Source organism: Sus scrofa, chromosome 15 (assembly GCF_000003025.6).
Source record: "Sus scrofa isolate TJ Tabasco breed Duroc chromosome 15, Sscrofa11.1, whole genome shotgun sequence".
NCBI classification, from domain to species: Eukaryota; Metazoa; Chordata; class Mammalia; order Artiodactyla; family Suidae; genus Sus; species Sus scrofa.
The window spans coordinates 105,295,716-105,319,936 of NC_010457.5; the positions used below are offsets into that span (position 1 = coordinate 105,295,716).

The 24,221-nt window shown below is 44.5% G+C and overlaps 1 protein-coding gene across 2 annotated transcripts in view; it reads right to left on the bottom strand.

Annotated features, from left to right (window-relative positions):
- MPP4 (membrane palmitoylated protein 4) overlaps positions 1-24,221 on the bottom strand; it is a 42,642-nt gene extending 18,421 nt beyond the window's left edge. The window contains exons 1-12 of one of the 2 annotated variants that reach the window (XM_021075035.1): positions 23,060-24,221; positions 21,860-21,981; positions 18,516-18,593; positions 16,094-16,174; positions 14,542-14,673; positions 13,333-13,414; positions 11,428-11,513; positions 9,474-9,545; positions 8,582-8,778; positions 5,468-5,532; positions 3,028-3,045; positions 571-609 (exon numbers count right to left, since the gene is read on the bottom strand). In XM_021075035.1, the coding sequence (XP_020930694.1) occupies positions 571-609; positions 3,028-3,045; positions 5,468-5,532; positions 8,582-8,778; positions 9,474-9,545; positions 11,428-11,513; positions 13,333-13,414; positions 14,542-14,673; positions 16,094-16,174; positions 18,516-18,593; positions 21,860-21,981; positions 23,060-23,147 (1,060 nt within the window). In that variant the 5' untranslated portion in view covers positions 23,148-24,221. The remainder of the gene's footprint in view (positions 1-570; positions 610-3,027; positions 3,046-5,467; positions 5,533-8,581; positions 8,779-9,473; positions 9,546-11,427; positions 11,514-13,332; positions 13,415-14,541; positions 14,674-16,093; positions 16,175-18,515; positions 18,594-21,859; positions 21,982-23,059) is intronic. The other variant, XM_021075034.1, reaches the window with a different exon arrangement.

The following is a 24,221-nucleotide window of genomic DNA, read 5'->3' on the forward strand; positions in this document are numbered from 1 at the left end:
GCCAGGAACAGAGCAATGTCTATAACATATCATCAAAAAGTACATGCATTTGTGTTTTAAAAAGAGGTAAGAACGACAGTGTGGGAGAGAAGAAAAAATGCATCATTGTACATGACATCTGTGGATGCCCAAGAAACTAGGAGCCCCAGAAGGGATGGCCAAGAAACTGAGAGCATTTATTGCCTCAAGAAAGAAAACGGAGGAATTCCTGTGGTGGTGCAGCAGAAACGAATTCAACTAGTATCCATGAGGTTGTGGGTTCAATCCCTGGCCTTGCTGCTGATGGTGGGGCCCTAAAAAGACAAAAAAATAAATAAAAATACAAATATGAATTAAAAAAAAAAAAAAGGTTGGTCTGGAGCCTGGAGACATTCCTCCAGCTGTGCTTCTCTTCCAAATGTCAGAACCAACAAAACGGCTGGGGTGGGAGGGTTCATTTCACACATTTCTTCCAGAAAAAGAAAAAAAAAAAAGGCCTGTAGCCCCTTTGGCTGACTCTGCTTCAGAAAATCTACAGCTAAGCGTCTTCCTATTTTTCTTAGTGGTAAATCTATCAAGAGGAAATGCTACCTGCTTCCACACATTTCTCGTCAATCTTCATGTCATCTTCTATAAAAGAGCATAGAAAGAGAAAAATTGAACTTAAAATGTGTTAGGATCACAAACAAAGCTCCCTATGCGTAGGCTTATGTCAGTAAAACTCAGACCACTGTACAAGCATGTTCTTCTTAACTATGGCTCACTGGGAGAGATAAAAAGGATTCACCTGGGAATTCCCGTCGTGGTGCAGAGGTTAACGAATCTGACTAGGAACCATGAGGTTGCAGGTTCGATCCCTGCCCTTGCTCAGTGGGTTAAGGATCTGGCGTTGCTGTGAGCTGTGGTGTAGATCTCAAACGGAGCTGCGTCGGCTGTGGCTCTGGCATGGTGCGGTGGCTACAGCTCCGATTCGACCCCTAGCCTGGGAACTTCCATATGCCATGGGGGCAGCCCTAGAAAAAGGCAAAAAGATTACAAAAAAAAAAAAAAAAAGGATTCACCTGTACTAATTGAAAATGTATGCTCTGGGAAGTTACAGGACATCAAATGGTTGAAATTTTTTAAATATAAGCTTTAGAATGCTGGACAAATTAGTTTACTTCTAAGCCTCAGTTTTCTATCTATAAATGGGGCTAGTAATAATACTTACTCCCAGGGATGGGATTGAGATAATGTAGGAAAGGCTTCGGTACATGGTAAGTGCTCAATAATGGTAACAATTTTTACCTTTAGTGAGGATGTCTCTAAGAAAAGAATATAACTCTTAAAACCATTCATGCTAAGTCTCAAAACTCTTCAGAGTGTGACCCAAACCCAACTATGAAAGCTGTTGTCTCCGCGCCTCTCACACTCCTTTTAGAGTAGACAGATGCCTTTGGCTCTTCCTCTGTGCCTTTGCCTATGCTGTTCCCTTTGCCTGTATTGCTTCGAGGTCCATCTCAACACAGATCAAAATGAACATCCCTGCCATGAACCACACACTTTCTTCCTATTACTGTGAGTTCTGTGCTATTGCACAGATGCTCTGCTTTGTAATATAATCATTTGGGTGCTGTTTGCCTTACTGGCCTTCCTAGACAGCTCCTTGAAAGTGGAAACCATCTTAACTAGTTTTTACATATTTTATATAAACATGGTCTTCTAGATGATAGGTACATGATCAATCACCTATTAAGTTGAATTAAATTTTTCTTTATCAAAACAGTTGATTTGAACATATGCTATGAAAAATTTTTTTTCTTTCAGCACTATGCCTGGAGCAGTACCCAGCAATTCCCAGGCGATCAATAAATAGTAGTTTAATAAATAAGTCTTATACATATTCCAAAATTGCAAGTTATAGTCTGTATAATAAGCCATAATATTATAAGGTAATATGTTTATCACCACCTCCTTAAAGCTTGTATCATTAATTAATGTTTTAAGTAACATACACCATGGAGAATTTTCTCTTTTATAGAGATAGAAGTACAGGTAAGCAAGTAACAACTGAGTTTTTTTTTTTTTTTTTGTCTTTTTGTCTTTTTGTCTTTTCTAGGGCTGCTCCCATGGCATATGGAGGTTCCCAGGCTAGGGGTCCAATCGGAGCTGTAGCTGCCAGCCTATGGCACAGCCACAGCAATGCCAGATCCAAGCCGCGTCTGCAACCTACACCACAGCTCACAGCAACGCCGGATCCTTAACCCACTGAGCAAGGCCAGGGATCAAACCCGCAACCTCATGGTTCCTAGTCGGATTGGTTAACCACTGTGCCACGCATGAGGGGAACTCCAACAACTAAGATTTTTAATACTGTCGTTCAACGCCTTATATTCATTTAGAGATTATTTTATGGGTCAGTAACTTATAACAACAGTGAACAACAGAATCCATTAGTTCCTGGGACATAACTAGAGAGTTTTGTTTTAAAGGCAAAACTACAATTGCTGTTCCTGTTTTGTAGAGGCCAGGAGAGATCTCTAATGACAGCGCAAGGGGCCCTGGTTTTTCTAAACTGTGAGAGAGAGGGAGAGGGAAAGAGGAAAAAAGAGAGAGGGAGAGATGGTTTATTTTCCTCTTCTAAGGCCACCAGTTCTTTGGGATTAGGGCCCTGATTTTACGACCTCATTTGATCTTAATTATCTCCCTAAAGTCCCCATCTCTAAATACGGTCATATGAGGGCTAGGGCTTCAACACATGTATGCATTTTTTGCAGGGTATATATCAATCCATAACACTTAAGCTAGCTGATAGTGCAAAACTGTTGATTTTGAGAGAGCAAAATCAGTGGCTCTCTTAGATCCCAGAGTTACAGATTAAGGACAATTATGCCATGTGTGCTTCTTTTGATCGATGTCTTATAAATTAGGGTGTTAGTGATTGGCACACTACTAGGCACATGGGAAGAACTTAATAAATAGCTCAAGTGAAGTGAATTAAGGAAATTTCTAGGAGGCTTTAGAGATGAGTTCTTCCTCTCCCTCCGCCCCCCCAATACTATTTCTTACCTTCTTCCATAGAAATTGCTGGGTACAGACAAATGATTGAGCAAGAGGAAAAAGAGAGAGCAAAAGAGTTCATGCTCTAGTTTTTCAAATTAACTTACTTAGAGTAGGAAAAGCAGAGTACCAAAATTATTCTCCAAAAATTTCAGTAGACATTTAGTAACAAAATGATACATGAATATCCTATAGAAATGAATATATTTAAGAGCCTTACTGGGACCTTCCTGCTTCTGGCAAATCCTACTCCCTCCTATCCCAAACAGCTCTATGAGTTGCATTCTACTCAAATCTGAATTAATACAGATATTATTTATTCGGTATCACTTATTATTTATTCAATATCTCTTAGGAACTCAATTTTTTTTTTCTTTTTAGGGCCACACTCTTGGCATATGGAGGTTCCCAGGCTAGGGATCAAATTGGAGCTGCAGCTGCCAGCCTACACAACAGTCACAGCAATGCAGGATCTGAGCTACATCTGCAACCTGCACCACAGCACACAACATCACTGGATACATAACCCATTGAGTGATGCCAGGGATCAAACCCGCATCCTCATGGTTACTAGTCAGGTTTGTTACCACTGAGCTGCAATGGGAACTCCAGGAACTCAAATCTTGAATGGAATGAAGGAAAGAGAGAGGGAGAACGAGGTATGACAACTACAAGTGCATCTTCGTAAATAACTTTTAACTTTAAAAAAATGTTTTTTGGGCTGCACCCACGGCATATGGAAGTTCTCAGGCTACAACACAGCTGCAGCAATGCTGGACCCTTAACCTACTGCGCTGGGCTGGGGATAAACCAGCACCTCCACAGAGACAGGCTGGATCATTAACCCACTGTGCCATAGCAGGAAGGCCAGTAAATAACTTTATTAACCATCTGTAACATACACCTGACATTTTTCAATAACTCTTGTTTAGGTAAAGTTGCCTATACCTCATAAGTAAGTAACCCCGCTACTGAGATTTTTTTTTTTCCTATGATAACATTTAAGGAGAATAGAAAGATACAAAATAAAATTTATTAGCAGCAGCATCTACCACAGTTAAAAAGAAATGACCGGAGAGTTTAGAAAATGATGTGCTCCATCAGAAACATGCCTGTGAAAGGTGACCCCTTAAGTCAGCGGCTCCAAACCTGGGGCTCCTGGACGTAGAGATTTGTGAGGGTGATGATATGGGACTGCAAAGTCTTTTCAGGATAGACTTTGCAAAAAGTCTAATAGAGATGACATGAAGGCTATGCAAGCAAGTTAATGTCAACCAGGAGTCCTACTAGTTATCAGACACCGATTAGAAGCCTAGCATTTTCATATGCCTTTGATAAATGAAATAGAAAAATGAGTTAAAGAAACACTTCCATCTGGTTTGGTAAACCAACATTTTCAAAGCACAGGGGAAAGAATTAAAATATCATTATGAAGATTATATCATGACAAATATTTCTGTGAAAAATGTTAGGTTAAAAAGTAGTATTACAGCTGTTACTGTAATCATGTGAACTATTTCCATAACTGGAAGGTAGTATGAAAGTATCATCAGTATAAAGGAATTCTAGGGGTGTTTTCTTTCAAAAATATCTCTAGAGTTGTCATCGTACTTTTCAAGAGAAAAAAAAAATTTCAGCTCCAAGAAGTGAGAAGTGAAATAGGTGAGGACTCTCCATGGGCAAATCTGTTTACTTTAGTGCCCTCCCGGCCCCCTGTCCATGCCCCTCTCCCTCCTCCTGGCACCTCTTCCCCTCCTGTGACCGCTGCCAGAAGGGCTTTCCTCAGCAGGTTCCAGGCGTGTTCTCCAAGCTCCAGCATCCTTCACTGAGTAAGTCATTCATCAGTGTTGGCCACTGTGGATCCCTTCACTGACCACTCCCCGACTGCCATTTGAAAACACCGTGTACTGAACAAACGACACTCATTAACAATAACTCAGTTCCATGAGGACTCATCGAAGGCACACAAAACTGTGCCACGATGCAGCCTGGCTTGACAGTAGATGTATCATTGTATGGACGAGCTGTCGAGATCTTGGGAGATCAAGCTAAGGAGGGATCACGGAAGGATCACCGACACAAGAACGTCTGCATTTTCACGAACTGAAGACTCTTCTAAACCCAAAGGCATGAATGTCTGTGGGAGGATTTCAGAGGGCTTCCAGGAGGTAATTTGGGGCCTGGAGACATTTAAGATCCTCCATTGGATAAACAACAAAGTCCAACACAGGGAACTAGATGCAACGTCCTGTGATTAAACTATAATGGAAAAGAATGTATATGTATGTGTAACCGAATCGCTTTGCTATAGAGCAGAAATTAACACAACATTGTGAGTCAACGCTACTTCAATAAAATTAAAACATAAAGTTCATCACTGGACAGCCCCAGGAGAGGGAGCAGCCTTCCCCACGAGGGACACACTGGGTTGAGGTAGCAGCACACTCACATATGGCGGATTTCAGGTGGTTGTGAGGCTGGTATGGCTGAGACCACCAGAACTCCCGTTGCTTCCTATGCAAAAAGAAATACACTGTGAGAAGGAAAAAAACAAAACAAAAAAAAAGATGAACCCAGGTTAACCTAGGTGAAATAGATCCAGGACAGAATGTTCCCTAGAAATAATCTATTACCTTCTCCCAAGTGAAAAAGATTTCATCTCCAAACACATTGTCACATACATTCTCCAAATGCAGTCTGTCTAATGATTTCTTCCCGCCTCACGGCATCTTTGCAGAGCCACTCTGACTTGGATTGAAAGTCAGGCCACTAGCTGGCACACTGCAGAGCTGCAGGGCACGAGCCACGGCACCACCTCTCCTGTACCTTAGCCTGCCCCGGTTGGCCTCAGAAGGTTCCCCGCCTGTTATGGTTTCCTTCCCAGGCTGTGATGCTCTCTTCGGTCCCTTTAGAGCCCCAGGAATTTCAATTCCTCCTATTGCCTTTTTTGTGTGTGCTAATTCAATAAACCTGTTGTTCCTCTGTGCTCCTTGCAAGACCCTCACGGGAGCCTCCTCGCTGCCGCTCTCTGCTCTGAGACCCTGAGGACTAATCTCATCAGGCCTTTATCCCTGTGTGTGTCCTCAGCCCCCAAACTCAGGTCATCCCTGATCCTCTGCACTTTAATCCTTAGAAGGCTCTATTCACCACCGCCTCTTCCTGAGGCTTTTGACACACCCTCTGGAACTGGCAGTAAATCTTCAGCCAAATCTCTCAAACCTCCTCCCGTGCTTTGCATGAGCGCCTGCTTGCAACTAAAACCCAGGTCGCCCCGAGGTCACGGCTCCCCACCCTCTCTTTCCTCTCCCACCCGCAATGGGGTGCCGGAGAAGCAGCCTGCAAGGGAGGGGACCCCTGATGTGCAGCTTGGCTGAGTTTGCTCGTGTCAGTATTCCCACTGTGGCTGATTTCAAGCTGCCACCCTGATGTCACTGATGGTGGGTGTGAGAAGCGGTGCCCATGGGCTCCGAGAGCCAACTCCATCACATCACCACATGAGGCCCTCGCACATGAGCCCTGGAGGTGGGGGCTGTGTCCTGCTTCTCCTGGCCACCTCCAGATCTCTCTCCCGCTTCCCTAGAAGCCCCTACTTTGAACACCACTCCCCTGACTCTTCTGGGAGCCATTCTCCGATCATTCCTGCCCCCTTTCATGCCCTCAACACTGTCCTGCCATAATCTGTGATGATTTTATTAGGCACGTAAATGCCCCTGGCGACCCCCTCCCCCAGCCGCTCTGTTCCTTGATTTCCTCTCTTCCAATGACCTTCCAGTGACCTCAGCCACTGTCATACGATAGACCTTTCAGCACTGAAACTACCTTCTCGTTCTAATTTCAATTTCCAGCATCTCTTTCTTTTACCAGAGCCTCTTCTCTTCCCAATCCCAATAATCTGCTGACTCCCAGGGGACCTGTAATCTACTGATCTTACTTCCCTTCCATTGACCCTGACCCTGTCGTCTTCCTCCCTAACAAGCTGAAATGTCATGGTCCTTCATTAAAATCACTCCCTTGGCCCGCTCTTCCTTCCTTCCTTCTTTCTTTCTTATTTTCTTTTTTTCTTCTTTGCTTTTTAGTGCCGCACAGTGGCATATGGAAGATCCCAGGCCAGGGGTTGAATCGGAGCTACACCACAGCCACAGCAACGCAAGATCCGAGCTGCACCTGCAACCTACACCACGCTCACAGCAACACCAGATCTTTAAGCCACTGTGCAAGGCTAGGGATTGAACCCGCCACCTCATGGTTCCTAGTCAGATTCGTTTCCACTGTGCCATGATGGGAACGCCTGGCCCTTTCTTGATTTACTGTGAAGTCTAACTCTGTCTAATCTGGACCTGCACCCCAGGATGCTGACCAGAATCACGATAAATGTATGACCTTTAACCTTAAGTCGGCCACCCAATGCTGATCATCCTGTATTTATCTAATCCATTTGCTCTCCAGCTCTCATAGAAACAGTTCAAACTTTCTCCTCTTTCCTTCTCAGGAACTCCTGTCCACCCTTATCCTCAGCTTATGACATGGCTATTGCACAGAGGAAGTAAGAGCAGATGGAAGAGAACTTCCACAAGCTCCCACCGTGTCCCTTGCCCTCAGCGGCACCCACACACTGGATTCTCTCCTGCTCCTGTTGCTGGCGGTGAACGGTTCATGATCCCAGACAAGACCAACCCCTCTGCTTGGAGTCCCCACCGCGTCACCTTCTGCCTCCTCAAGGACACCAACAGCAGAAAATCTCTTTCTCCTGTATCATAAAAATTTCTCCCTCACTGGATTTTTTTCCCACAACCATGATGAACCCCATCTAAAAAAATTCTCTCATACCCCTTCACTTTCCCCTCTGGCTATTTTTCTATTACTCGTCTCTGCCTTAGAAAACAAAACGTCTCAAAGAATTTTCCGTGCTCATTGTGGTCAACTTCTTCACATCCCAATTTGCTAAGATTTTGGCCCCATCCGTCCACTGAAATTGCTTTTATCAAGATTTTTTTTTTTAATCTATTGCTAAATCCAATGGTCGCTTCTCAGTTCCCTCAGAGCAGTTGATGTAGGTGAATTTCATCCTGCCTCACTGGCCTTTCCTTCTCAGTCTCATCGCTGGTTCCTTTCCTTCTTCGTGATCTCTTAACATGGGCTGAGCCTGGGCCCCTTTCTATCTTCCTTCTATCCTTGCTCACTTCCTTGGACCTCAGTAGCATCAAGGTGAGGGTGGTGCATTGAGATTCAGTAACTAAGGTTTCAACGCCACCTTGAAAGAGTAATAGAGGGAGTTAGAACCAATTTTTAGAGTTTAATTTCGTTTCCCAAATATTTGTCTCTCTTTTTCTGGTTGGTATAATTAGTCTGATCTCTTTGTTATTTAAGCTGCTTAGGGCATACTGACAAGTTGATGTTTGGATTTATAAACCAATGTGTGTGTGTGTGTGAGTGTGCATGTGTGTGTGTGTGTTTGTCTATCTGCTTGTCTCTCTCTCATCTGAACTGTGATAACAGAAGCCTGAGAAGATGTTTTATTTCCTGATGGCTTGGTCCTAAGCCCAAGAGTGGTGAGTTTTCTTACCTCTTCAGAAGGTGGTTAGAAGGGATTAGGCCAGCACAGGTACCGAGGTCTGAGATTTTCCGGGCCTGCCACCAGAGGGCATCATTCTGGTCCACAATCTGGAGGATGTCCCCTTTCTGGAAAGGCAGCCCAGCGTCCATGCAGGGGATGGCGGGATCCTCCTGGGGCCAGTACTCGGTCATGGCACGAACGTACACCTGCATAATGGCACCACCAGAAAAAACCCTTTACCCATGGGCTCTTAAGACTTAAACCATTTTTTTTTTTCTTTTTGCTTTATAGGGCCACACCCACAGCATATGGAAGTTTCCAGGCTAGGGGTCGAATCAGAGCTACAGCTGCCGGCCTATGCCACAGCCACAGCAATGTGGGATGCGAGCCATGTCAGACCTACACCACAGCTCTTGGCAACACCAGATCCTTAACCCACTGAGCAAGGCCAGGGATTGAACCTGCATCCTCATGGATCCTAGTCAGATTGGTTTCTGCTGCACCACAGTGGGAACTCCAAGACTTAAAGCTATTTCTCCCACACCTCCACCCACTCGTGCTATCTTTCCTCTCCATCCTCAATGAAAAGAATTGCCTTCTTGAACTGAGTCTAAGAGTCATGGGGAAAAAAGTGACATTGGGACTAGAATCTTTTAGCTCTGAGAAGTTTTTACTCAAATGTTCACTGTTCTTGATGTTACTTCTTCTTGGACCCCACCTCCTTTTATTGTATTCACTGACTGATTTGCTTCTGTCATCAATATTGGAAACTATGCAATACAGTATCAAACAAATGTTCAACACATTATAGATGCAAGTAGTAAGATACAAAGTATTTTGTCACAGTTATTGTGCATGGAGGAGTCATGTGGGTAGGTACAAAGGCTCACTAAATGCTTACCATCTTGTGGCTATTAACAGGAGGGTCCAAAACTGGAACCACCTTGAACATGATTGTGCCACGAGACATGGCCTAGAAAATGTCAGAGGAGAGAATGACAAATCGCAGAGTTGGCTGGGTTTGGCAGATGGAGTTACAACTCAAAGCGTTCGGGTCGAAGGGTGACATCTCCCACGGGGGCTTGGACAGGGGTTCGAGGGCTAAATATCACCACCCACCCACCCCACATGGACATTAGGAAGAAATTTAGCTCCACTTCTGCCCTGCTGGGGGCTCCAGGGTCATTGGTCTGTTAAAACCCCACTGAAGCTGGCCTCTCCCAGGGACCCTCTGTCTCGCTGCCACCAGGACAGCCCACTCCACAAGGTCGTCTTCCCACAGGCCCTGGGGAAGATGATGAACTCTTGGTCTGACTTTCTTCCTTGAATCTCAGTCAGTAATTCTTTCCTGAACACCTGTTTCTGTACCAGGCAGCCCAGTCTGATGGGGAAGAAGACAAAGGTCTCCCAAATCTTCTGGTTGGAGGTGGACTGGGGGTGGAGGTGGGATGAGAAGCTTCCTTCTAGCCTTACTTACTTCCTTGGACCTCAGAAGCATCAAGGGGAGGGCAGTGAGTTGAGATTCAGTAACGAAGGCTTCTCCCCCCAGCTAATGGGAGAGGAGACAGAGAATCTCCTAGCCTGATGGGGGAGGTAAGAATTCCCTGTCCCATACACTGTGACAGGTATTGGAAATATAGAGATTAACAAGAAAGATCTTGGGAGTTCCCGTTGTGGCGCAGTGGTTAATGACTCCGACTAAGAACCATGAGGTTGCGGGTTTGATCCCTGGCCTTGCTCAGTGTGTTGGGGATCCGGCGTTGCCATGAGCTGTGGTGTAGGTCACAGACATGGCTCGGATCCCGCATTGCTGTGGCTCAGGTGTGGGCTGGCAGCTACAGCTCCGATGGAACCCCTAGCCTGGGAAGCTCCATATGCCACAGGAGCAGCCCTAGAAAAGGCAAGAAGACAAACAAAAATAACAAGAAAGATCTCTTTCTCACTCAGGGACTCCAGGATCCTACTTTCCTGGCAACTCCATAGCTGGCACCAAAGAACGGGGGTGAAGGCAGGTGTGTCTGTGACTGATAATCCTTTTCGCCCTTGTAGTGCCTTATACACCACACAGATGCTTGTATGGTGGTTTGCAAAATATTTGGGTGCTTGGTATGCTCCTTATAATATCACCTCTCATCTTAGTCCTTAAGGCACATCTATGAAAATCTAGAATTCCCCCCAGGAACCCAGTTTGAGAACCACTAGTCTATGTAAAATATAATAACTGACTTCAGAACCCACTCTTGGGGGTGTGCCTGAGGGAGGTGGGCAGGGCCCTGCTGCTACAGCTATTGACAGCTGGACCGGACTCGGGTTCGAAGGATGGGAATGAGGACCAAAAGGAGACCGCAGGATCATATAATCGGGACATAAATCCCCATTCCAACTGCAAGGACAGTGGCGGGGTCCCTCTTCCCTTTTGCTGCCCTCTGGCAACTTCTTTTCCACCACAAAGCTGCCTCAAGGAAATGGTATAAAAATGTTAGGAGAGCAGGGCTGGTTTGCTCAGGTTTCAGTCCTCACGGTCTCAGGTCTCACGCTGCCTGCCCTGGGCTCAGTTTCCAGGGGAGCAACTCCAGTGATGAGGGACCTGGGTTGGGGAACTTGGTGGTCAGCCTGAGGCTGAAAGAGCAGCTTGGGAAGGCAAGTCTCCTTCCATCTGGGGAGATCAGACCATCTGGGGAGGGGGTTGCGGAAGGGGGACAAGCTGCATAGAGAGAGACATGCATTCTGGGGCCTGGAGAGGGGAAGCTGAGAGGGATACCAGTTACTGTGCACATGCCATGGGCTGGATGTGGCTGTTGTACTGAGTCACAGAGAAGGCGGGGGTTGGAGGGGTGGGGGTGAGTGACTGTTACCAAAATATGGATCACTTGCTCAGGGTCCAGTCCTTCAACGGAAATTCCATTTACTTCCACCAGTTTGTCTCCAGCATATAACAACCCTAGGCAAACAGGAACATGAAACAAAAAGGGATACAAAGAGATGGGCAAAAAATGGTTAAGTAGCAGAGTTGTGGCTCAGTGGTAACAAACCCAACTAGCATCCATGAGGATGCAGGTTTGACCCCTGGCTCTGCTCAGTGGGTTAAAAATCCAGCATTGCCATGGGCTGTGGTGTATAGTTCACAGACATGACCTGGATCCCACATTGCTGTGGCTGTGGTGTAGGCCAGCAGCTGCAGCTCTGATTCGACCCCTAGCCTGGGAATTTCCATATGCTGCAGGTGCAGCCCTAAAAAGCAAAAAAAAAAAAAAAAAAAAAAAAAAAAAAAAAGTTAACTATTCCCAAGCTACTTAACCTACTCGCTAATCTAAGCATGCTCTGACATTTTACATTTCATTATGAAATAATAATAACAACTCAAACATTCCAATTCATAGCAGCACCAAAAGCGCATGAGAACTGCACTTTCCCACTTCGTCACCAACACTGGTTATTAAGTGGTGATGTTGTTTTTATTTTCACTCATTGGATGTTGTAAAATGGAACGGGAACACTGGTAAGAAGATAACACTAAAAATAAAGATGTCAGAGTCATGAGTAAATGATAAAAGGAATGGAAGTAGGAGCCATGGTTGAAAAGAGAAAATGTTAAGAAACTTGGAGGTTAAGATTAAGCCTTGAGAAATAGGAGGTAAGACTGTGGTGATGAGAAGCAGGATCATGTCATGGAACAGAAACCAAGGATGAGGAAAATTTCAAGAAAGGTACAGTCACTAACATCAAATGGGCTACAGAAGTAGAAATAAACCTGAGACCAGAGGAAGGGCCAGTGGACTTAGCAAGTAGGGACTCCCTGGGTGATTCCTCTGAGAATGTTGGGGTAGGAACCCTGTGCCAGGTTTCTGGGGCCATCGGCAGCGATGGACACCAACAGCAGGTGTAAAACCACCTGTTTCTGAAGCACAACAGTGAAAGGAAGGAAATTCGGTCCCCTGGTAGAAAAAGCAAGCAAAAGGCATTTGAGGCTGGAAAGAGCTATGCCCTTCTGAAAGCAGAAGGACCAGGGGAAGAGTGAAAGTTGGGAATAGAGAGCGAGGCAGACCAGGACTTGAACCCTGACTCAAACTGTGAAATCTTGAGCAAGGTAGGTAATCCCTTTGAGCCTCAGTTGCCTCATCTCCAAGGTGGTGTGATAATACTTAGCTTGTTAGGTTGCCGCAGGAATGTAAAGTGAGAGAATGTTGATTATTGCCTGGAAGGGAGCGGGTAGTGGGGGGGCCCCTCAGTGAGGAAGGGAGATGGGATTTCTCCAAAACGTATTTTTTTTTTCCTTGTTATTAATCAAGCTGGAGTTCCCTGGTGGCCCAATGGTTTAAGTATCCAGCATTGTCACTGCTGTGACTCAGATTGCTGCTGTGGCATAGGTTCAATCCCTGGCCCGGGAACTTCAGATGCTGTGGGTATGGCCAAAAAAAAAAAAAAAAAAAAAAAAAAAGCTAATAAAGTATTTCTCAGATGAGAATATTTCCAAAGAATTTTAGGTACTTTCCTAGTTTTGGAAAAATAGCATGTGAAGATAATTTAATCTTTTCTGTATGACTCATTATGACATTATCATTTTGAAAATGGTAAAGCATCACACAAATTAAAAGACAGATTCTTCAATCTAAAACAACAACAACAAACAAACAAAACCCACCAAGCAATAGAACTTAAGCTGAACCTTGGTTAGAAAACAGGGGCTTCCCCAGTGACATTAAACAATCAAGCGTTCCCTATTTTCCTGGTCACTCTTGCACCCTGCTGCTCCAGCTTACCACTCCTCTCGACCAGCCCGCCGTGGATGACTCTGGCCACCAGGATGTCCCCCGTCATCTCGTGGCGCTTGATGGTAGCTCCCTGGGGAGAGAGTACAGTGGAATCCTTTTTTATTTAACATGACTACTTTTCTGGGGGCTTCCCTGGATGTCACTCTGGTCTTTGAGGGGAGACTATTCATTCCAATCAGGGTCATGAATACCGTGCCATCAAAAAGGAAAGGCCATGCAAGCTTGGCCTACTAAAGTCTCTATCCAACCACACAGACGTCAAAAATATTTAGATCCTTCTAATCCAGCATTGTTGTGAGCTGTGGCGTAGGTGGAAGATGTGGCTCAGATCCCGAGTTGCAGAGGCTACAGCTCCAATTTGACCCCTAGCCTGGGAACCTCCATATGCCACAAGCGTGGCCCTAAAATAGCCAAAAAAAAAAAAAAAAAAAATTAGATCCTTCTAAAGACAAAGAAAACTCCACAACTACAAGCTGATCAATGTCCCTAATCAAAGGGATGATTCTTAGGGAATAAATTAATGCCTCACTTAGCTTCCCCTTCATAAAGGAAAAAAAAAAAAAACTTAGGCAAATACATCAGGACTGAATGAAATATATGTGCATGTCAGAGTGCTAAGTAATAAATAATTTCTTATTTCTCACAGCTCTGAAATAAGAAAGACACTAAGTAGAAATTTTTCCTAGTGAAAACATTATAGCCTGTGATGTGTTTGAAACCACAGACAAAGTTCATTAAGACACAGTTTGATCATTATTATTGTGGATTCCCATGACATTTTCTGGGAATGTCATGACCACAGACAAGAATCATGCCCAAGGGGAGTTCTCGTCATGGCGCAGTGGAAACAAATCCAACTAGGAACCATGAGGTTGTGGGTTCGATCCCTGGCCTTGCTCAGGGGGTTAAGGATGGAGTATTGCCCATGAGCTGTGGTGTAGGAAGCAGATGCAGCTCAGGTCTGGTGTTGCTGTGGCTGTGGTGTAGGCAGGCAGGTGCAGCTCCGGTTAGATCTCTAGCCTGGGAACCTCCGTATGCCGCAGACGCAGCCCTAAAAAGACAAAGAAAGACAAAACAAACAAACAAACAAACAAACAAAACACACAAAAAAAGACTAGTACCCAAATAACTATTAGATAACTTAGTTCAGTTAACCCTGGTTTCCTTCTAAATGAAAAGGTAAAATGATTTCCTCACCAGGGGCTGTTGGTTTTTCACCAAACACACAATCCTCATTGCTTCCTCGCTCTCAGGGATATTGTCTGGCAGGGGGGGAAGAAGGGGTTCGAAGTCTTTCTGAGCCACAGTGTCATGGGCACTGAGCAAGGCCTGGGAACAGAGAAGGCAAAGGTGAGCAAAGGTCACACACAGGACATGCCCACCTAGAGACGGCGACGCAATCCTGTGTAAGACCCACAGCAGCAACCAGCACGTACACACCAAGCATGGTGCAGAGTGTTGTGTGTGGATTAACTCAATCTTCACAAGAACTCTGAGACAGACACCACTATTGTTCCCTTTGGACAGATGAGGAAACAAGGCACAGACAGGGTAAGCCACACGATATAGTCTTTCTTTTCTTTGAAAATGCGTTCTGTCCGGTTCTCATTTTCTGGCAACCCGTGTAATCCATGGCATTCCTATAAACTTGAACCACAAAACAACTTTTGTAATAGTTTCCCCAATTAAGGTAGACTGAGGGGCCATAATCAAAATATCTTGCTGGTTTCATTTTTGTCCGTGACACTCAAGGACCCATGTGAAACAGAATAAGAAAAAAGAGTACACCGGGTATGCTCAAAGAGTTCTTTCTTGTGGCCCACTATGTTAAATTTCATTTCATCGGATGGGAAGTCATCAGTCCCCAGTCCTGCCAGAGACGGGTCGGTGGACAGAACTTCATTGGAACTCGGAGAAAATTCTCTAGGTTTCTCTTGTGGGCTAAAATTTGACTCATAAATTCCATTGCTCCAAAAGCAGACATTCTCTTTTTTTTTTTTTTTTTGTCTTTTTGCTATTTCTTGGGCCGCTCCCCTGGCATATGGAGGTTCCCAGGCTAGGGGTCCAATCGGAGCTGTAGCCACCCGCCTACGCCAGAGCCACAGCAACACGGGATCCAAGCCGCGTCTGCAACCTACACCACAGCTCACGGCAGCGCCGGATCATTAACCCACTGAGCAAGGGCAGGGACCGAACCCGCAACCTCATGGTTCCTAGTCGGATTCGTTAACCACTGCACCACGACGGGAACTCCCAGACATTCTCTTAAAGTTCTACATTGTTGATCAATTGATCCCAAAATCTATAAGTCCTCTGAGAAAGCTTTCTGTTCTGCAGTCATATGCTCTTCACATACCCCCTTGCAGAGCTAATCATTATCATACTGTATTTTCCAAATACCTTCATACCCTTTATCCAGAACTTAAAATGTTCCCCAGTTGGAAAAGACATACACTACCTTGATGGCCCCCCAGAATTTTAGAGGAATAATGGCTTTTCAGGGGGGAAACGAGACATCATGGGATGTTCTGAAAGCCTCCTCATAAATATGGCAGGCTTGGCTCCATGACCGATGATACTAAGCCAGTCACATCAGAGTCCCATGTCTTGAGGGACAAGCTGTGGCTCACCCACCTACAGTAATAGAACATCTATTCAGAGAGTATATTTTCTAGCACTTCTGTTTCTTTTTCCCAACTTAGTCTACGTGCCAGAGGGCTGTATCTTTTCCATTTTGACAAGCACTTGCCTTAAAGTGTGGAGACTGAAGGATCTGTCTCAGCTCTTGGATCTCAGGGGACTTGGGGGTTTCACATAATATCTTCAGTACCTGGTTAGTAGAAAGGCATACATGGTGAATTCTTAAAAAATCATTATTACCTAGTTAACTTCACCCAAGTTGGATAAGCTATACCAGCAAACATGATATTGACCTAAGAAAAGCTGTTATTGATGCCTTATTTCTTGTCTTTAATGTCAGGGCTTAAAATCTTCCTGGACTGGAGTTCCTATCATGGCTCAGCAGAAACAAATCTGACTAGTATCTATGAGGACACAGGGTCGATCCCTGGCCTTGCTCAGTGGGTTAAGGATCCAGCGTTGCTGTGAGCTGTGGTGTAAGTCTCAGACATGGCTTGGATCTGGCATTGCTGTGAGTGAGGTGTAGGCCAGCAGCTACAGCTCCAATTTGACCCCTAGCCTGGGAACCTCCATATGCTGTGGGTGTGACCCTAAAAAGACAAAAAAAAAAAAAAAAAAATCCTCCTGGATTCATTAGACTCCAAGATTTGGGAACTATATAAACCACAATGCCCTAGTCCTTGTACATCACAGGCTTGGAGGAAGAACTAACATAATTTCGTAATATCATAGGTGCCAAGGTGATACCCCTCTAGTGGCTCTAAAATGGCCCTTTGCTAATGTGAATGCTTTGTGGGCAGATGAAGGTATCTGAGTTCTCCAGGTAAAGGTTCAGAACTCAGGTAGCTTAATCCCATGGGATGTTCCATCCTTCAGCTGGAATATGGAATTGTAATCTGTATTTCAGGCTTATTATTTGATTAGCAATATCCATGTTTGTTGCCACAAAAAAGTGCTAGGCAGAATATATTCTGATCTCTTTGCAGTGGTTTAGGTGTCAACCTGCTTTCTGACAGGACATAAGACTTTTCAGGCCTTTACCAGCTCCTCAGTCTCCAGCAGTTCAGTGCCATTCCACACAGCCAAATGGAACAAGCAGTTTACCAAGCTTTAGCTTCACTCATCAGGGTCACAACTGAATAAAATATCATGTGTGTGTTTCCCAGTGGACAACCGAGAACAATTTGAGTCGTTGATTACTGGAGTTGAGATTAGAGGTTTTTTCCCTTTTTTTTTTTTCTTTTAATATGGTTGGATCAATCAATAAAAACCAGATTTATCATGTTCTCTTTCTTCCATTCAGCAGATATGTCTCGAACATCTAGTATATGGTAGGTACTGTTTTGAGCGATGCAAATACAGCAGTGAATAAGCAGACAAAAATCCCTGCTCTCGTGGGGTTTATATTCTAGTGAGAAGACAGACCATAAATAAAATATATAAATAAAAGAGAGAGTTCTATTAGGTGGTAGGAAGAGTGAAGAAGAAAAATAAAACAGAGAAGGCAGACAAGGAGTGCTCCGAGGGGACTGCAGTTTTAAATGGGGTGACCAGGGAAAGCCCCGGTGAGAAGGTGACAGTTGAGTGATGTGGGCAAGAGCACTATTGACCTAGGGTGCAGCAAGTGCAAAGGCCCTGTGGCAGGAACACGTCTGGTTCAAACAACCACAGGGGCTCATCTGGCTGGAGCAGCATGAACAAGGGAGACGGTGACTAGTGTGATGGCAAAGAGGCAACGGGATATGCTATGTTTGGCTATGTAAGAACTTTGATGTTATGCTGAGAAGGGAAGTCACAGGAAGCGTGGTCTTGCGCAGGCAAGCGACACGGTTTGACTCATCTTTAAACAGAATCTCTTTGGCTTCCATGATGGGAAGGGACCACGGAGGAGCACATAGAAGCAGGCCACCAGGTGGGAGGCCACCCTGCAATTATCCACGTAAGAGACAATGGTGGCTTATATTCAATGACACCGCAGAGGTGGTGAGATCCTTGATATATTTTGAAACCAGAGCTGTGGATTGGGTGTGGGAAGAGGAAGGGGAAGAGAAAGTCAAAGATGACCCCAAAGATGTTGTCTTGGGTACGGTAACAACAAAGCTGACTTAGCTAGAAAAGGCTGAGAGAGGAGCGGCTTTGGGATGCTGTGTTTAGGGCACGTTAAGTTTGAGGGGGTCCATTACACATCTCAGTAGGACAGGGAGGAGGCGGTGGATGTAAGGGTCTGTCATTCAGGGAAGCAGCCCAGACTGGAGATGTCAACTTGGGGATCGTTACTCTGTTTCCATAGTGTGATTGAGTCCATGGTTTGGGGAAAAACAGAGAAATGGACACAGGCTAAAAAATGTGCTTTGTTTTAATTTAGGGAAACGGTGGCCTGATTTTCCTCCTTCTGTTAAAGCTCAGGTAGAAACACTTATTAGATGCCTAATCATCAATTTTACTTTTCCATTAGAGCATTTAAACTAGCACTATGAATAATACGGCCTCACATTAAAGCTCTACTATTCTCCGGAGGAAAATCACCTTACCTCGTTGGATAAGGCCTGCGCATGGGGTGTGGCAGGAATGAGCTGCTTTTCTTTGAAATCCTGGAGAGAGTCATAAACCTGCAGGGAGACAACAGGGGAGAATGACACACGGAGAAGCAGTCTGGGCAGCTTGGGTGCTGGCCTTTTAATAAGGTGTCTCTAGTCATCCGAAAGAAAAAAACTCAAGATTGTGGCTCTAAGGCTTCAAAGGCTTAATTATTGGCAGCCACTGGAAATTGATCTTCCCCTGCCAATATCATTAATAAAAAGAAACGGTGCTGTGCCTCTGGCACGTGGAAGTTCCTGAGCCAGGGATTGAACCCACACCACAACATTGACCTGAGTCATAGCAGTAACAATGCCGGATTCTTAACCTGCTGTGCCACAAGAGAACTCCAGAAGTTTTATTCTTAAACTGAGTAAGAGTAGGGTTTTCAGGCTCGAGACCAATAGGGATTTGGAGCCAGAGACTGGCACAGGGCAAGGGCCACAGGCTCAGGGTTCACCAGGGATCTGAGGGAAAGGCTGGGCACACTCTACATGCTCATTTGTACTCCGTGATCTTTTTTTGGGGGGGGGCACACCTGTGGCATATGGAAGGTCCTGGGCGAGGAGGTGAATTAGAGCTGCAGCTGAGGCCTATGCCACAGCCACAGCAACACTGGATCTGAACACTCATCTGTGACCTACTCCACACGTAACCCACTGAATGAATTCAGGAATCAAACCCGCATCCTCATGGAGACGGTGTTGGGTTCTTAACCCACTGAGCCACAGCAGGAACTCCCTGCATTCCTCTTTTATGTGTTTCCTTTCCTCCCTTCACTCTCCGGTAAAAGTTCATTTGTAAAAATTCCAACTTTGTCTCTGCTAATCCTTAGGAATAATTTCCATGTCAGGATCAAGGGTTGGGCTGAGAACACCAAAGCCTGCCTGACTCCGCAGTGCAGCCTATAATCTTATTTTGGGAATTTAGTGTCTCTTACAGATGAAGAAATGAGGTCCAGGAGGCCAGCTCAGCTCAGCCTTTCTCCATCCGGATCCAGGATGGCAGGGCTTCCCTGCTCTACCTTAGTGTCTGCAGTCCAGTTTACCTGGAGGGTGGCAGGCGGGATGGAGGCAGGGAACACAGAACCAGGCAGCTCCCAGCAGCAGAAGGGCAAGGGCAACGCCTTTAGTGACATTCGAACCCCTGTGGTAATTTCCCGGGAGGAAGAAATGCCTGGTAGAAATCAGGTAGTTTCCCCTCCAGCTTTATTGAGATATAGCTGACATAGAACATTGCATAAAGGGAAGGCGTTGTACGACCTGCTGATTTGATACATATATATGTAATAAAATAATAACCACAATAAGGTTAGTTAACACCTCCATCGCATCACAAAATTACCATTTTGTGTGTGTATCCTGATAGCATTTAAAATCTACTCTCAGAGTTCCTGTCATGGTGCAGGAAATGAATCTGACTAGGAACCATGAGGTTGTGGGTTCGATCCCTGGCTTCGCTCAGTGGGTCCAGCATTGCCATGAGCTGTGCTGTAGGTCACATATGTGGCTTGGATCTGGTGTTGCTGTGGCTGTGGTGTAGGCCAGCAGCAATAGCTCCGATTAAACCTCTAGCCTGGGAACCTCCATATGCCATGGGTACAGCCCTAAAAGGACAAAAGACAAAAAAAAAAAAAAAATCTATTTTCTTAGCAAATTTCAACTATATAATACAAATTGTTAAATATAGTCACCGTGCTGTACAATAGATTGCCAGAATTGGTGATCTTATAATTGGAAGGTTGTACCCCTTGACCAACATCTCTCCATTTCCCCCCACACCCCTCCCCCCAGCTCCTGGCAACCCCTAGGATTTCCTTCTTTTTAATGACCGAATAATATTCCATTGGACGTCGAACTTCTGAGTATATAGTGATAGTGAAATGAAATGACTAGCTCAAAAGGATATCTGCCCCCAGGTTCATCGAAGTTTTATTCACAATAGCCAAGACATGGGAAAGAGTCCTGTGTCCGACAATGGATGAATGGATAAAGAAATCAGGCGTTTTTCTGTTTTTTTGTTTTGTTTTGTTTTTCTTTCTCAGGGCTGCATCCGAGGCATATGGAGGGTCCCAGGCCAGGGGTCGAATCGGAACCACAGTTGCTGGCCTACACCACAGCCATAGCAATGCAGGATCCGAGTCATGTCTGACAAGACCTATACTACAGCTCTCGGTAACACTGGATCCTTAATCCACTGAGTGAGGCCAGGGATTGAACCCATATCCTCATGGTTCCTAGTCAGGTTCGTTAAACAATGAGCCAGGAAGGGAACTCCAGAAATCAGGTGTCTTAAAACCAGCACTGTGAGAAGTACTTCTTTGCTCATGCTAAATATGTTTATACTTTCATCTTCTTTTTTCCTTTTTCCTTTTTTTTTTTTTTTTTTGCCATGCTCACAGCATGTAGAAATTCCCAGGCCAGGGACAATGAGGGATCCTTAACCTGCAGCACCACAAGGGAACTCTCTTTTTTCTTATTTTAAAGGATATAAAATAAATATGCACATCATAAGGCTGATCACATTTCGCACGTAAGTGAAGGAAACATCTTGCAGAAAACAATTTCAAAAGGCTCCTTCTTGGAGTTCCTATTGTGGCTCAGTAAGTTAAGAACTTGCCATAGTCTCCGTGAGGGTATGGGTTTGCTCAGTGGGTTAAGGATCTGATCTGGTATTGGCTGTGGCTGTGGCATATGTCTCAGATGCAGCTCCGATTTGACCCTGGCCTGGGAACGTCCATGTGCCACAGGTGCAGCCCTAAAAAACAAAAACAAAAAGAAAAATGGTTCTTTCTTAATAACATTTGTTTAGAAGAACAAAATTATAGTCCGAGAGGAGATGCTATTGTATTGTGCACAAGCTTTTAGCCAAATTTTTAAAAAGGAGAAATCTTCAGAGTGAGAAAAACTCAAGATGCCTCAAAAGAGCTGTAAATAGCTTCTTTCCTAATTTATAAGGAATGCTGTTTAAAACATTTTTGTTTGTCCTGAATTGGCCTCCAGGACAGAGGGTCATAGGCAGCTGCTAAGGTGCTGCCCTTGGCCATTTGTGGTGGCTGCCTTGTGACCCCAGGGACCGCTGGAAGAAAAGGAGTTTCTGGAGAAAAGAGAGGAGCTGCCATGTGCTTTTCCACCCCAAGTTAATTCCTTCCTAAGCTAAAAGTTTGTATAGCTCCTCTCTGAGGATTGCCTTCTGGGGACATTTTCGCAGTTGAAATTTCCTGCCAGCTGACTAGTGACACTGTTGGACTCATAGGTTCGTCTCCCAAGGCCAAGATTCCAAGAAGCAGCGTGCTCACCTTGAGCAGAGCCTGCAGCCAGGGGCAGTGGAGGAGGTCATACAGGAGGCACACTCCATTCACGTCTCGGCTGTAGAACAGATTCAGCTCTTGCAGCACAAGCCGCAGGATCTGGGAGATACCTGGAAACAGGTGAGGGCAGAGGTGGGGTCGCAGGTGCAGGTAGTAAGAAAGGCAGGTGTAAACACAAAGACAGTTCAGAAAGCTGGGACATGCCAGGGGCTCATGAGAAGAGGAGGGGACACGGGATTCAGAGCCAAAAGATCTGCCTTGCAGCCCTTTTCTGTCACTTAGGTGTGAATTTCAGAAAGCCACCCACTGCCTGCAAGCTGGTCTCCTTGTGTGAAAAGAATTTGTTAGCTTTCCCATATTCCCATTAGATGAAATAATAGACCATCGTATACAGATGTATGATTTTATGAGAGCAATATTATTTTCCCTTCCCAAGCTTACCAGCCACTGGTTTATTCCTGAATTACCTAGCTGTTTTCTGGGTTGTTGCTCTCAAACTTGAAGCCATTTGTCTTTACCTTTTCTGAAAACTCTTGGTGAAAACGTTATTGCAAAAGTCTCCCAATAGGATTTTATGCAAATCTCAGGATTCCATGATTAAAGGAAGTGAACAGATTTTTGTGAATGCTTGATTGTTTTACAAGTATTTTCATAGAAATTCTACTGGCTGCAGTGATATTTTGAAGATGAACAAATGGTGAGTTCTAAATTGAAATAAAATATTGTGGAATTCCCGTTGCAGCTCAGCAGTAACAAATCCGACTGGTATCCTTGGCCTTGCTCAGTGGGTTAGGGATCTGTCGTTGCTGTGAGCTGTGGTGTAGGTGGCAGCTGTGGCTTGGATTCCAAGTTGTGGCTGTGGCGTAGGCCAGCAGTTGCAGCTACCATTTGACCCCTAGCCTGGGAATTTCCATATGCTGTGGGTACAGCCTAAAAAGAAAAAAAAAATATTGTGGGGTAGGAAAAGAAGAGATTCTGAATCCACTGTGTCAATTTCTTTCCTTCCTGCCTGGAGGCTTGCTTAGACTTATCATTGATAGATGCAATTGGACACCTCAGAGTGTATGACAATTTCCTTACAGAAATCACAGAAAATTGATCAGAATTTCTGTCTCTAAATTTGATCATATATTTAAAGTGATATTAAAAATGATTTCTGGTCTAGAAAAGAAATCTGGCCCCACGTACCACTCTCTGGATTGGTTGCCGTAGAAAGCTTCTTGTCCTTCTGGTCCTTTTTGCTCAGCGGATCTGCTCCTTTGTCTGACTGTATCATCCTCCTGCCTAGGCTTTCAGAAGGAATTCAGATCTAGGGAGTAGATCAACAAACAGTACACAGCTCACTCCATCACACTGGCCACGCAGCTTTTAGAACCTATAGAGGCATATATTTCTGACAGCATTTTTTGAGCAAGTCAGGTCCTCTGCTACATGCACACTGGGATCCACGTCAAACCATCTTGCCCTGGAGCATTTCCTCCCTAAACTAACCATCACCACCTACCTGTGTGAACGAGAAAAATATTCCATGAAACATTCCTTCTAGATCCCTCTTTATTTTTTTTAAACAAGTGACAAATAATGTTATATTTATCTATTTCCCACCTCTTTGCCTAGTTGATTTTATCATCATTTAGAGCCTTCCCTGGCCCGACTCCACTTAGGCACCCTGTTTCCTCTCATTGCACCTATAGTTCTTCATGACACTGAGGACAGCTGCAACGTCATGGATTACTGCTGAGGATACCCTTAGAGTTAAGTTTTTATATTGCTTTAAGTAGGTTAAGTTTCAAGATATAAACCCAAAATAATAGTGGCTTAACAGAGTAAAAGCTTATATATTTCTCAGGTAAAATTTCAGAGGCAGGGAAAATCCGGGGCTGGTAGGTTCCATGAAATTCTCAGCAAATAGGCTCCTTCTAGCTCACTGCTCTGTCCCCTTGGAGTGTGGTGTCATTCTCATCTTCCTGCTCCAAGATGGTGGCCAGAGCTCCAGCCATCACTTCTACAGTTCAGCCAGCAAAATGGGGATTAAGAAAACAAGGACAAAGGGAGCATGCTCACTGATCTTGGAAGAAGTTTGACAGAAGTTGCCCTAAACACTGAGATATCACCTCAGGCTCTGTGTAACTTTCAAATGTATCACTGGACTTTCTTTTGACTGGGAAAAAACTCATAATTATCTGAGCCTAGAAACCAACTTCTCCTTACATATAAACATGAAATACCTTGGCATAATTTTAATCTACATTGAATTTAAATATATAATATATAATATGTTGATATAGTTATTTATATATTTATTATTTATATATTATTTTATATTATTTATATATTATCTATTTTTTAT